This window comes from Jaculus jaculus, chromosome 10, assembly GCF_020740685.1.
Source record: "Jaculus jaculus isolate mJacJac1 chromosome 10, mJacJac1.mat.Y.cur, whole genome shotgun sequence".
NCBI classification, from domain to species: domain Eukaryota; kingdom Metazoa; phylum Chordata; class Mammalia; order Rodentia; family Dipodidae; genus Jaculus; species Jaculus jaculus.
The window spans coordinates 90,305,558-90,319,749 of NC_059111.1; the positions used below are offsets into that span (position 1 = coordinate 90,305,558).

General features: G+C 41.5%; 1 protein-coding gene across 2 annotated transcripts in view; it reads left to right on the top strand.

The window, feature by feature from the left end:
• The window catches only part of Strip2 (striatin interacting protein 2), a 62,942-nt gene that overhangs the window by 274 nt on the left and 48,476 nt on the right, over nt 1–14,192 (top strand). For both annotated transcript variants that reach the window (XM_045160969.1, XM_045160970.1), the window contains exon 2: nt 10,185–10,254. In XM_045160969.1, coding sequence (XP_045016904.1) covers nt 10,185–10,254 — 70 coding nt within the window. The remainder of the gene's footprint in view (nt 1–10,184; nt 10,255–14,192) is intronic.

The following is a 14,192-nucleotide window of genomic DNA, read 5'->3' on the forward strand; positions in this document are numbered from 1 at the left end:
CACAGCCACGAGGACCCCGGGGCGCGGGCATCTGGCGAGGGTCCTCGGCGCCGCAGCCCCGGACTCTGCTCCACACGTCTCCCGCCGCGGGCCGGGGCCTCCTCACCCCCCCCCCCCTTCCCCATCCTCAGCGCGGAGATGTGACCGCAGGCGCCGTGGCGAGCGCCCCCCCCCCGATACTTTGCAAATATTCCTGTCACTTGGTCACTGCAGCCCCCCACCCTCCACCCCATGGAAGTGGGCATTGGGTGGGAGGGACAAGCTCGCGGGGACTGACTGGCCTGAGCGGCGGGAGCCCCGAGCTGGGCCGCGGGAGGGGAAGGGTCGGCCGGCAGACAGCCGCCCTCCTATACCCCTGATGCCCGCCACGGCCCCCCGGGATGCTGGGCACCGGGCTCAGGCACCTGCCCTGCCCTGCCCATCCTCAGTCTTCCGGGTGGTGGGAGGCGACGAGGCTGGGGGAGATGGAATGCGGGGGGATAGAACTGGCTCTTGACTGCTTAGGGTTAAATGAAACAGGATTCAGGTGGGGACACTATCTTACCCCCCCCAGTGGCTGTCCCAGGATGCATCTAGAATGAATATCTGTGTCTCTTCCTCCTCTTGTAAAAAAGAAATCCTAACTAGAACAGTGAACGGACTGAATTGTCAATCCCCCCCACACACACACACACATCCAAGCCAGTTTCTATCAAGTAGCTAAGTGTAGATGTGCATCTTAGTGGGAGGTCATACTGGAAGGGTCATATGTAGGAAGTCCTGTCATTTTACAGAGTAGCTGAGGCAGGACTGGGAATGTAGCTCTGGTACAGTGCTTGCCTGGTATGCTCAAGACCCCAGTTGATCCCCACTACACCAACACACACAAACACACACACATACATTCATACATGCATAAGGGAAAGGCAGATCTATCTAACTTGACTGAGACCTGACAGAATAAGTGGCCCCAAGATCACCCAGCTTCAGCATGTGTTAGGCCAGTTTAAAAATTTCAGCGTAATTAATCCCAGCAGAGGTAGGAGGATCTCTGTGAGTTTGAGGCCACCCTGACACTACATAGTGAATTCCAGGTCAGCCTGGCCTAGAGTGAGACCTTACCTCGAAAAACAAAAACAAACAAACAAAAAAATTTCAGCGTAATTCCTTTGGTTCCTTGTTTTTGATAAATAGTGGGCAATGCTAAGATGTTGGATCCCAGCAAAGTTGGTTTGACACCACCTTGCGCAGGGAGAGCTCTTTGGCTAGGAATTAGCGCTTTTAAGAGAGTATATTGTGCCTCCTTCCCCCAGAGAGACATTGTTTTGTTTTGTTTTTTCTTTTTCTATTGTTGCTTAGGAAAAGATTTATTTGAGCTCATGGTGGGGAGGATATGGTGGAGCAGAGCTGTTCACATCATGGCAAGAAGGAAACAGAAAAGTGAGACACTGTTTTTACAAAAGGTTTTTTTTTTTTGTTTTGTTTTTTAGTTAGGGTTTCACACTAGCCCAGGCTGACCTGGAACTCTATGTAGTCTCAGGCTGGCCTCGAACTCATGGAGATCCTCCCATCTCTGCCTCCTGAGTGCTGGGATTAAAGGCGTGTGCTAGCACACTCAGTTTAACAAAGCTTCTTTTTTCTTTTTTTGAGGCAATTTGTTATTCCTTAATTCAACATTTAGTTATTGATGCCTTTATATATGTGAGACACTGTTTCAGGTGCCGGGGTTATATCAGCGAACAAGACGGTCTTCGTCCTTGTGGAACTAGCATCTGCAAAGATGAGGAGACTGACAATATGCAAATGAGCACAATGATTTCAGAGTGATGTATTCCATCTCCCCTCTGAAGTAGAGTCATGTTCTTTACCTATGGAGTCTTCCTTCAGGAAAACACTCTGATAGGACTTGGCTGTTGCCAAGGAGCTCAGTGTCCATACTTAGCTTTCTACTCGCACTGCTGTTTACCTGCGCCTTTTCTGCTGCCGCACTCTTCATGACTGGGAATGAACAACTGCAGCCGTCATCTCGATCTGGGCTCGTTGCCTGCGGAAGGCTGCTTGGGAAAAGTAGCTCCCCGCCCCCTTCCAGAGCAACAGGCTATACCTGACAGTACTGTATCCCCTCTCCCTGTCGTGCCCAGATCTGCTTTTCCTTCCTTCCCTCTTTTTGCTTTACAGTGGAAGACAGTCTTTGATGAAGACAGTTTTCTCTGTCTATGGCTTCTAAAAAAATTACTAGAAGAGATTGTTACTGGCACGAATCAAGAGAGCCTTCTTGGGCTGGAGGGATGGCTTAGTGGTTAAGGTGTTTGCCTGCAAAGCCAAAGGACCCAGGCTCGATTATCCAAGACCCACGTTAGCCAGATGCACAAGGGGGTGCATGTGTCTGGAATTCATTTGCAGTGGCTGGATATCCTGGTGCACCTGTTCTCTCTCTCCCTCCCTCCCACCCTCCCTCCTCTGTCTAATAAATAAAAATAAAAATATTTTTTAAAAAGAGAGAGCCTTCTTGTACATCAGTGTTTTTAGGGTGGTGCTATTGACCTACCCTCTTCCAGTGCCTTAGTTTATGAATAGAGTACTGCATACACTAGAAAGGGACGTTAAAGGAGAACGGCCGGATAAAAAGATTCACGACAGGAGGATTCATTCCAGCAAAACAGAAAAAGGAAAGAATTCCTTCCCCCTTCTACACTTCTTTTCGCTAGATCTCAGTTCTCCAAGTTTTAACTGGTCTGTGAAGAGAACTTATGAATTCTGTAAAACTTGGTTCAACATATTACATTTTAAAAGATGTATACAGAGCTGGGCATGGTGGCGCACGCCTTTAATCCCAGCACTGGGGAGGCAGAGGTAGGAGGATTGCTGTGAGTTTGAGGCCACCCTGAGACTACATAGTGAATTCCTGGTCAGCCTGAGCTAGAATGAGGCCCTTCCTTGAAAAAAAAGATATATACAATTCAAAAAGTGTTTTCAAACTGTAAGGGCAATGTATATATGGGAGTACCTTTTTTTTTTTTTTTTTTTTTTTAGTTTTCCAAGGTTCTAGCCCAGGCTGACGTGGAATTCATCGTCTCAAGGTAGCCTTGAACTCATGGTGATCCTCCTACCTCTGCCTCTCAAGTGCTGGGTATTATAATTTTTCTTTCTGGTATGTGTGTGTGTGTGTGTGTGTGTGCGCGCGCGTGCGCGTGTGTGCGTGTACATGCCAGAGTTTCTTGCTGTTGCAAATGCAATCGAGACCCATGTGCCACTTTTTGGGTCTGGCTTTACATGGGTGGCTGGGGAATTGAATCTGGGTTAGTAGGCTTTGCAAGCAAGTGCTTTTAACCACTGAGCAATCTCCCCAGTCACCTTATCTTTTTTTTTTAAGTTTGAGTCATCTCACTTTGTAAATAAAAATATACCTTAAAACATGGGGAAAAAAAAGTTTTAAAAGCACTGTTTTTTGGTTGTTTTTGTTTTTGTTTTTTTTTAGTTTTCCAAGATAGTGTCTCACTGTAGCCCAGACTGACCAGGAATTCACTATGTAGTCTCAGACTGGCCTCAAACTCTTAGCAATCCTCCTACCTCTGCCACCCAAATGCTGGGATTAAAGGCGTGCACCACCATACACGGCAAAAAAGCACTGTTTTTTTAATATATATTTAATAGTTTTATTTTATTTTATATATATATATATATATGTGTGTATATATATATATATATATATGTATATATGTATATATGTATGTATTTGAGAGAGAGAGAAAGAGAAAATGGGTGCACCAGGGCCTTCGGCCTATGCAAACCAACTCCTGACACATATGCCACCTTGTGCATCTGGCTTACATGGGTTCTGGGGAATCAAACCTGGGCCCTTTGGCTTTATAGGCAAACACCTTAAGTACTAAGCCATCTCTCCAGCCCTCCCCCTCACCGCAAAAACACTGTTTTTTAAAAGTTTTATTTATTTACTTATTGGAGAGAGAATGGTATGTAGAGAGGGAGAGAATGGGCATACTGGGACCTGTAGCCATTGCAAATGAACTCCAGACACATGTGCCACCTTGTGCATCTGGCTTTACATAGGTACTGGGAATTGAGCCTAGGCCCTTTGGGTTTGTAGGCAAGTGCCTTAACTGCTAATCAATCTCTCCAGCCCTCCAAACACTGTTTTAATGACTATCTTTTATCCTGAGATTGTGTCTTTCCCATTTTTTTTGTTATTAAATTTTTTTCCTTTTGAAATGTGTGTATGTATTTATATGAAAGATTTTTGAAGTTCTCATCAGAGTAAAACAACTTTATATTGTCTACCACATTCTACATATTTAAAAAATGTTTTATTTATCTATTTGAGAGAGAATGAAGTAGATAGAGAAAAAGAGAGAATGGACACACTAAGGCCTCTAGCCATTGCAAATGAATTCCAGGTACATGCACCACCTTGTGCATCTGGCTTTGCTGGCAAGTACTTTAACCACTAAACTATCGCTACAGCCCTACATATATATATATATTGCTGTGACAATCTAAATTGACATAGTGGTTTGGGGAAATAATTTGCTATGAATAAATAGCCATAAAAATATAAGAGTTGGGGCTGGCAAGATGGCTCAGTGGCTAAGGTATTTGCCCGCAAAGCCTAGCAACCTGAGTTCAATTCTCCAGTACCCACATAAAGCCAGATGCACAGTGGCACATGAGTCTGGAGTTCATTTGCAGCAGCTGGAGACCTTGGTGTGCCCATTCTCTCTCTTGCCTCTCTTCTCTCTCTGTCTGCAAATAAATTTTTTTAAAAAAACAAGAGTTGATCCATTAATTTCCTCATAAAAATCAATCCTTAGAAGCTGGAGAAACTTCTCAATGGTTAAGGCGCTTGCCTACAAAGCAAAAGGACCCAGGTTTGATTCCCCAGGACCTATGTAAGCCAGGTGCACAAGGGGGCACACACATCTGGAGTTCATTTGCAATGGCTGGAGGCCCTGGCATGCTCATTCTCTCTCTCTCTCATTAATAAAGAAAACAAAATATATTTTTAAAAAAAAAGAAGAAAGAAAAGGAGAGGAAAAATTCTTCTCTTGATCTCTTAAAAAAATCCTTAGAAAAGATCCCAAATATTTAAATAATTATAAGACCTTCATACATATAATGAAGAAAAATTCAAACATCTTTAATGTTCAACAGTAGAGAATTTATTAGATAAACCAATAGATATTCATTCACTATTATAGCCATTGAAGTGAGAATTCTATTAACATGGGAAGGCCTTTATAATAAAATATTAAAACTTTGGACTAGGAAAATGGCTTGGCGGTTAAAGGCACTTGTTTGGGAAGCCTCCTGGCCAGGGTTCTCAAATCCCTAGCCACCCACATAAAACCAGAAAGGCATTCATTTTCAGTAGTAAGAAATCCTGTTGCATATGTGCACACACATACAAGCAAATAAATAAGTAATTTGAAAAGTTAAAACTGTAAATTGAGCTGGGTGTAATGGCATATGCTCTTTTTTTTTAACAATTTTATTTTTATTTATTTATTTGAGAGCGACAGACAGAGAGAGAAAGAGGCAGATAGAGAGAGAGAATGGGCCTACCAGGGCCTCCAGCCACTGCAAACAAACTCCAGACTGCGTGTGCCCCTTGTGCATCTGGCTAACGTGGGTCCTGGGGAATCGAGCCTTGAACCAGGGTCATTAGGCTTCATAGGCAAGTGCTTAACCACTAAGCCATCTCTCCAGCCCATGGCATATGCTCTTACTCCCAGCACTTGGCAGGCAAAGGCAGGAGGATCACCTTGTGTACTAAGCCAGTCTGGGATTACAAACAAACTTATGATAGAAAAAAGCTAAAAGTTGAACTGACTCACTGAGTTACTATAAGAGCTAATTGCTAAGGAGTTAAATTTATCTTTGTCAGCAGATAGAAATATCCCAGGATGATAAAAACAAAAAAAGAAAGAAAGAAAGAAAAGAAAAAAGGAGAGTTTAAGCTAAAACAAAGTAAAATGGAGTTCATTGTTAGGGTGGTCTGACTACAGAAATTATTGATATGCAAATTGCTGTGCCTTGTTTGTTCACTTACACCTCTCCTCCACTATAAAAGCTATAAAACAAAATAAAATCTCAGGCTGAAGAGATGGTTTAGTGGCTAAGTGCTTGCCTGTGAAGCTTAAGGACCCTGGTTCGAAGCTTGACTCCCCAGGACCCATGTTAGCCAGATGCACAAGGGGACACATGTGTCTGGAGTTTGTTTGCAGTGGCTGGAGGCCCTGGCATGCCCATTCTCTCTCTCTCTCTGTCTCTGCCTCTCTCTATCTCTGCCATTCTCAAATAAATAGATAAATAATTTAAATAAATAAAAATAATAAAAATAAAATCTCAGCTAGGGCACAGAACTTCTTTGGAGAGCTATCTTAAGTTCTCCCCTACTCCCAAGGTAAATAAATTACTCTCCTTTCATACTGGCGTTGAAAGGATCACAAAACAAAACTAAGTTGAGTAACCACTTACCTAGTGTTTCCAAATGTCAGGTGATATACTAAGTACCTCTTCTATAACTCATTTAGTCCTTACAGTAACCCTGTGAAGTAAGTTTTATTATTGTCCTCATTTGCTGGATGAGCGTGGTGTTTCTCACCCCAGTTGAATATCCTGCAGTTGAATTTGGTTTTGACACTAAGTAGCCAAGGTTTTGCACACCTCACAAGTGCTCAGTCTTACAAAACGACCCCACTTTAGACTCCAGCTACAAGTGGAGGTCTTTTGACTATTTGTATTACTACTTGGCCAGTTACAAACTCAGGCTGTCATGACCTTCCAGGTTTAATAATTTTCTGGAATGAGTGACAGGACTCAGTAATGTATATGCTTCATATTATAATTGCGAAACAAAAGGTACAACTAAGAAACAACCAGGTGGAAGAATTGTAAAGGACAAGGTATGGAGGTGGCACGGTGTGGAGCTTACATGCCGTTATAAGGTCACCAACCCAAAAGCTGCCTAAGTCATTGTTTCAAGGTTTTCATATGGAGTCTCATTACCTAGGGATGAATAAACCATTGGCCACGTGACTGAGTTCAGTGTCTAGTGGCCCTTCCCTTGCAAAAAAGGGTGATACCTAGGAATGGCTTCAAAGTACAAACTTGGTTTTTCTGGTGTGACCAGTCCCTCCCTCAAAAAACCAAAAACTAAAGTTAAAAAAAAAAAAAAAATATATATATATATATATACATATATATATATACACACACACACACACACACACATACATACACACACACACACACACACACACACACATATATATGTATGTGTGTGTGTATTTTTTTCTCCCCCCAGCAAAAAAAAGAATGAATATCAACTGATTTTTTTTTTCAGGGTTTTTTTTTGAGGTAGAATTTCACTAGTCTAAGCTGACTTGGAGTTCACTATGTAGTCTCAGGGTGGCCTTGAACTCATGGCCATCCTCCTACCTCTGCCTCCCAAATGCTGGGATTAAAGGCATGTGCCATCACGCCCGGCTTCAATTGATTCTTTGATATTTATTTATTCATTTATTTGAGATAGAGAGAAGAGGAGGCAGATAGAAAGAAAGAGAATGAATGGGTGCACCAGGGCCTCCAGCTACTGCAAACAAATTCCAGATGCATGCACCACCTTTGCATCTGGTTTATGTGGGTACTAAGGAATCAAACCTGGGTCCTTAGGCTTCAAAGGCAAGTGCCTTAACCACTAAGCCATTCCTCTAGCTCTCAGTTTTTAATTAGTTTTACTACACAATTTATTGTCACCTCTTTTTTTCATAAACGAAAAGAAACTAGAAAATTTAACACATGCCTCTAAAATAATTGTTTTCCAGTTTATGAAGTTGTAGTTTTAGGTACACCATCAAATTGCTTGAATGGTTTTTCTTTGTTATATTAAAAAAAGGCTAATATTTTTATTGTTATTAGGCATTTCTTCTCTACCCTAGAATGTGAAAGCTAAAACACAAGGTCTCGGGAACTCTGAGAAGATAAATAATGAAAAGGTAAATGAATTAAGATGTTAGCATTCAGCAGTCTCAAGCGTTAGTTCAAGAATGAGTATTCGTAGCAGGGTGTGGTGGCGCACACCTTTAATCCTAGCACTCAGAAGGCAGAGGTAGGAGGATCGCCATGAGTTCGAAGCCACCCTGAGAATACAGAGTGAATTCCAGGTCAGCCTGGACCAGAGTGAAACCCTACCTCAAAAAACCCAAAAAAAAAAAAAAAAAGTATTTATAGACTCTCCCAAGCCGAGACTAGTGAAACCTGTCTTTGTAATTTAATGTTAAAAACAAAAACATACTTTGATTTTAAAACACTTAGCAATAGTGTTTGAAAGTACAAAAGTATGATCTTCCTTTTACAAAATGTTCTTGTCTTTTTGTTACTGTTATATTTATGAAGTGAAATAAAGGCCCCTTTAATGTTTTGTAGATAACAATATAAAAAAATTCTAGTTTGGTCGATGGGTTCATGAGTAACAGTTAATGAATTCTAAGGGTTTTAGGAACTCTGTACCAGGAACCAAGGGCCTCTTCCACATCTATTTTTTGTTATTATTGGTTGTTTTCAAGGTAGGGTCTCACATTAGCTCAGGCTTGTTTTCAAGGCAGGGTCTCACCTTAGCCCAGGCTGACCTGAAATTTACTTTGTAGTCTCAGACTGGTCTTGAACTCAGGGTGATCCTCCTACCTCAGCTTCCCAGCTGCTGCCTTCCCTCCAAAGTGGAGTATTACAAGCATGTGCTATCACACCCAGCCTCCGATTGCAGCTTTAGTATCTGTCTACACTCCTTTACCCAGACTTTCTGTGTAGGAATCCTCACACCCCTCTTTGTACGGAGCCTCAGATTTTAGCTTATAGGAGGATAATTCTCAGATGAAGGCCAAATAGGACTTTAAAAAAAAAAAGTTGTTTATTAACAATTTCCTTGATTGTAGACAATATCCCATGGTAATAGCCTCCCTACCCCCACTTTGAAACTCCATTCTCCATCATATCCCCTCCCCCTCTCAATCAGTCTCTCTTTTATTTTCATGTCATGATCTTTTCCTCCTCCAAATAGGACTTTTGTTTTGGTTTTCAAGATAGGGTCTCAGTCTAACCCAGGATGATCTGGAATTCACTATGTAGTTTCAGGCTGACCATGAATTCAGTAATTGTCCTACTTCTGCCTCCTGCATGCTGGTATTAAAGGCATGTACCACCACACCCAGCTAAAATAGGAATGTGTGTATATATGTTTTGGTTTTTTTTTTTTTTGGATTTTTGAGGTAGGGTCTCACTCTAGCCCAGGCTGAACTGGAATTTACTATGTAGTCTCAGGGTGCCCTCAAACTCACAGTGATCCTTGTACCTCTGCCTCCCCCGTGCTGGGATTAAAGGCGTGCACCACCACGCCCGGCTCAGGACTTTAAATTTTTATTAATATTATTTTATTTTAGAGACACAAAGAGAGAGAGAATTGGTGTGCCAGGGCCTCAGCCACTGTAATTGAACTCCAGACGCTTACACCATGTAGTAGGCATGTGCAACCTTGCACTTGCCTCGCCTTAGTGCATCTGGTTTAAGTAGGATCTGGAGAGTCAAACATGGGTCCTTAGGCTTTGCATGCAAGCGCTTTAACTGCTAAGTCGTCTCTCCAGCCCTTTATTATTATTTTTTTGTGTGTGTGTGAGAGACAGCAAGAATGAGAGAGAGAAAAAGTTGGCATGCTAGGGCCTCTAGCTACTGCGATCAAATTCCAGATGTGTGTGCCACCTTGTGAGCATGTGTGACCTTGTGTACGTGCATCACCTTGTGTGTGTCTGGTTTATATGGCTTCTGGGGAGTTGAACTTGCGTCCTTAGGTTTTGCAGGCAAACGCCTTAAACACTAAGCCATCTCTCCAGCCTAGACTTTTTTTTTTAAACAAAGAAGTATACCAGGGCCTCTTGCCACTGCAAACGAACTCCAGACACATGGGCTACGTTTTGTATCTAGCTTTACGTGGGTTCTAAGGAATTGAATCTGGGCCATCAGGTTTTGCAAGCCAGTGCTTTAACAACTGAGCCATCTTCCCAGCCCCCACATAGGACTTTGTAGCTGCCTTCCTGATTTAGCTTTGGCCTCCGACAGGGAGAGAAGGTGAAATCAGAGTATAATCTGTGTGGCAACCTCTTTGTCCCTTAACCAGAAATTTTTGTCCATTCTAGGGTTCTGTGGACTGCCCCACTCTGGAGTTTGAGTATGGAGATGCTGATGGGCATGCGGCCGAGCTGTCAGGTATGAAGCAGATGGGCCAGCAGTGAGTGCGGAAAGGAGCCCTAACCTCCCCTGCAAAGTGTCCATTGAACACAAACTGTCTTGTCTATCTTCCTTTGTCTACATTCCACCCCACCCCACCATGGTAAATGTCTGTCTGTCTGCCTTTCACATTTCCTACTGGTTCCTGTTTCTCCTTCACTATGGTATTCCTCTTTTTGTTGTTGTTGCTTGTTTGTTTCTGAGGTAGGGTCCCACCCACCACCATCCTCCCTGGCTCATCTTTTTTTTTTTTTTTTTTTTTTCCTTTTTTGAGGTAGGGTTTTGCTCTAGCCTATGCTGAACTGGAATTCACTGTATAGTCTTAGGGTGGCCTTGAACTCTCAGTGATCCTCCTCCCTCTGCCTCCAGCGTGCTGGGATTAAAGGTATGTGCCACCACGCCCAGCTTTTCTTATTTTTCATTATGTTATTTTTATTTATTTTTTTGAGAGAGAGAAAGAGGCAGATAGAATTAGCACACCAGGGCCTCCAGCCACTGCAAATGAACTCCAAATGCATATGCCATCTTGTATAGCTGGCTTACATGGGTCCTGGGAAATTGAACCTGGATCCTTTGGCTTTGCAAGCAAATGCCTTAACCACTAAGCCACCTCTCCAGCCCTCATTCTTTCATTCTGTTGCTCTTTCATACTCATTCCCTTCTTTTCTTTTTTCTTTTCTTTTTTTTTTTTTTTTTTGGCTTTTCAAGGTAAGGTCTTGCTCTAGCCCAGGCTGACCTGGAATTTACTATGTAGTCTCAGGTAGCCTTGAAGTCATGGCAGTCCTCCTACCTCTGCCTCCTGAGTACTGGGATTAAAGGTGTGAGCCACCACGCCCAGCTCCTTTATTTTCTTTTAGTGTACTCTCAAATCAGTTTTCTCTATCTTCTCTTCATTATTTCTCTCCCTCTCTTCCTGTAATCCATCTTTGCATATTATTGTAGTCAGCTTCGTGTTGCTGGGATGAAACTCCAAATCAGACACAGTTTATAGGAGGAGCAGAATTTATTTCAGGCTTACAGATCCAGGGGAAGTTCCATTGTGGTGGAAAAAGAGAAAACCCACCACCAAAAGCAAGAACAAAAACCAGCAGCCAAACATCAGGGGCCCAGGCAGAACTCAGACTGTTCTCTGCACACCTTATGCTGGAATTCCAGATCTGCCCCCAAAACACACCTCAGGGCTGGACCCTAGAATCTGCCCAGAGATTCTTCTCCAGCCAGGTGGCTGGAAATCCAAGTTACAAGCTTGAATAAAACTCCTGAATCTACTGGGGGACATCCATTCAAACTACCACACATGTCTATTCTTTTTGCCACCCTCTCTTTATCCCACTCTGTCCTTAATTCTTTGTCTCCTCTATCTCCATCTTTCTCCCTTCCCCTAACACCTGCCCCTTTTAAATTTAGTAGTGACCAAGGAAGACTATAGCCACTTAGTGGCTGAGTAGGGTTGGATATGTCACCTGCATCCATTGTAGTTGAGCTCTGCTTTGGATATCTATGAGCTGGGCTTCAATGATCCTATCATTCTTTCAGTTCTGAGCTGCTTCTGTCTGTCTAGATTTCTTTTTAGGGTTTAAAGGGACTTCATTAGATTAAAAGAAGGAAAGAGGAGAAAGTACAGAGAGCTCCTGCCCATGAGAAGGCAGGAGGGTACAGAATGCCTCTGTTAGGATTTTTAGCTTAGAGTTAGCATGATCCCCTCACATTAAGTGCCTCCACATTCATGTGCTATGAATGGTAATTATTAATAAACAGGATTTTGGTGGAGATGGTGTAAGAGTTAAATATTCTGTCACATGGAAGTGACACTTTGAGACATGCTTTTTCAGAGAAAAAGAAAAACATTTTTAAAGATGTTCTGGTGAATAAGCAAAGGGAATACATTTTGTGATGAGTGACAGAGAAATAGAGAACTAAATTTAATACTGAACAAAGAATTAGAATCTTGAGGCTGGGTATGGTGGCACATGCCTTTAATGCCAGCCACTGGAGACTGAGGTAGGTGGATTTACATGAGTTTGAAGCCAGCTTGGGGGTACAGAGTGGGTTGCAGGTCAGCCTGGGCTAGAGTGAAACACTACCTCAAAACAAACAAACAAACAAAAAAAGAATTAGAATATGAATATACATAGAAAGAGATAAAGAGGAGATGAATAACCCAGTAGAGAAGTAGACAACGAATATGAATTCTTAGAAAAGAAAACCAAGCTAGGTGTGGTGGTGCATGCCTTTAATCCCAACACTCAGGAGGCAGAAGTAGGAGGATTGCTGTGAGTTTAAGGCTGCCCTGAGACTACATAATGAATCCCAGGTCAGCCTGGGCTAGAGTGAGACCCTACCTCAACCCCCCCACCACAAAAAAAAGAAAAGAAAACCAAATAGTAAGTAAATGTGGAGTGGCATGCTTGAAGTCCTAGATTGGATCCCTAGCACAATAAAAAACAAGTAAAAGTAGTGACATATACATGTATTTGAAAAAATGTTCAAGTTCATTATTTAGTGAAGAAAAGCAAATTCAAATGATGGGATATTATTTCACATCATCAGGTTGCAAAACTTAAAAGCCTAATGAATACTTTTCTATACTGCTAAGTATAGCAGCATGAGAGAGCAGAGTGTAAATTGGAAAACAAGCAAAATCTAATAAAGTTGAAGGTGCGCACATTATGACCCAGAAATTCTAAATCTATACTATAAAGAACCTTCTACTTGAACACAAGAAAATGTAGTGTTTATTGCAGCCTTGTTTATAATTGTGGAAAATTGAAGACAGACTAAATTGTTCAGATAAATTTGCATATAAGTATGGTTGACCTGTATGTAACCATTAACACAATTAGTCTATGTCAGCACATTTTAATATATATGGCAGAAACGAAAGTTGAGACAAAGAAGCAATAATAAGAGTCTGTGTAATATGGTAATGTAGATTAAAAACTTTTAAAATGGAACAGTATCATGTATTGTTTATAGGCACATACATGTGTAGTAAACATATACATATAAAAATAGACATGTGAAAGGTATCCACTAAATTCATGATCAAAGACACTTCCAGAGAAAGAATAAGAATGTGAGCAGTCTGAAGCAAATATGACAAATGTTATTATTTGTTTAATTTGAGTAGAAGGTTTTAAAATGTGTCCTGTATACAAAATTTTATTATCCAAAATAAAAAAAAAAATCAGGACAAACCAAAGCAGTATTTAGTTCCTAACTGGGTTTGTGGTGGTCTGCTCCAAAAGACATGTGTGTATGTATGTATGCATGTATGTATGTATGCATGCATGTATGTATGTGTGTGTATATATATATGTACATATATATGTGTGTGTATATATATGTGTGTGTGTACACATATAAATATATATTCTTCACTAGTAACTTTAGTGTTTGAGATTCAGAGGTGAGATGTATTTATTTATTTATTTATTTTTCTTTTTGAGGTAGGGTCTCACTCTAACCCAGGCTGACCTGGAATTCACTATGTAGTCTCAGGGTAACCACCAACTCACAGTAATCCTCCTACCTCTGTCTCCTGAGTGCTGGGATTAAAGGTGTGTGCTACCATGCCCAGCATGAGCTTTATTTTTGATCACTCCCAGATATTCTGAAATTCGGGATTTTAAAGTTCTAGCTCCCAGACCAGGCATTTCTCAACCATTAGACAGTTGGCTGGAACATAAGTGGATTTCTCCTATTTTATGAATTATTTCTGATGTAGAGGGAATAGAGATTTTTGAGGTAATATGTTTAATCACCTATTGACTTTTTTAAAATTTCATTTCATCTTCTGTAAGATGAGGAGGCAGGTTGAATGTTCTGGAGTTGGGGAGCATTTTTATATTTTTTTTTGTAGTTAAAGGTTCCAGTCAGTGAGGTTAGATTTTCCTGGGTACAAACAGTTCTCTGGA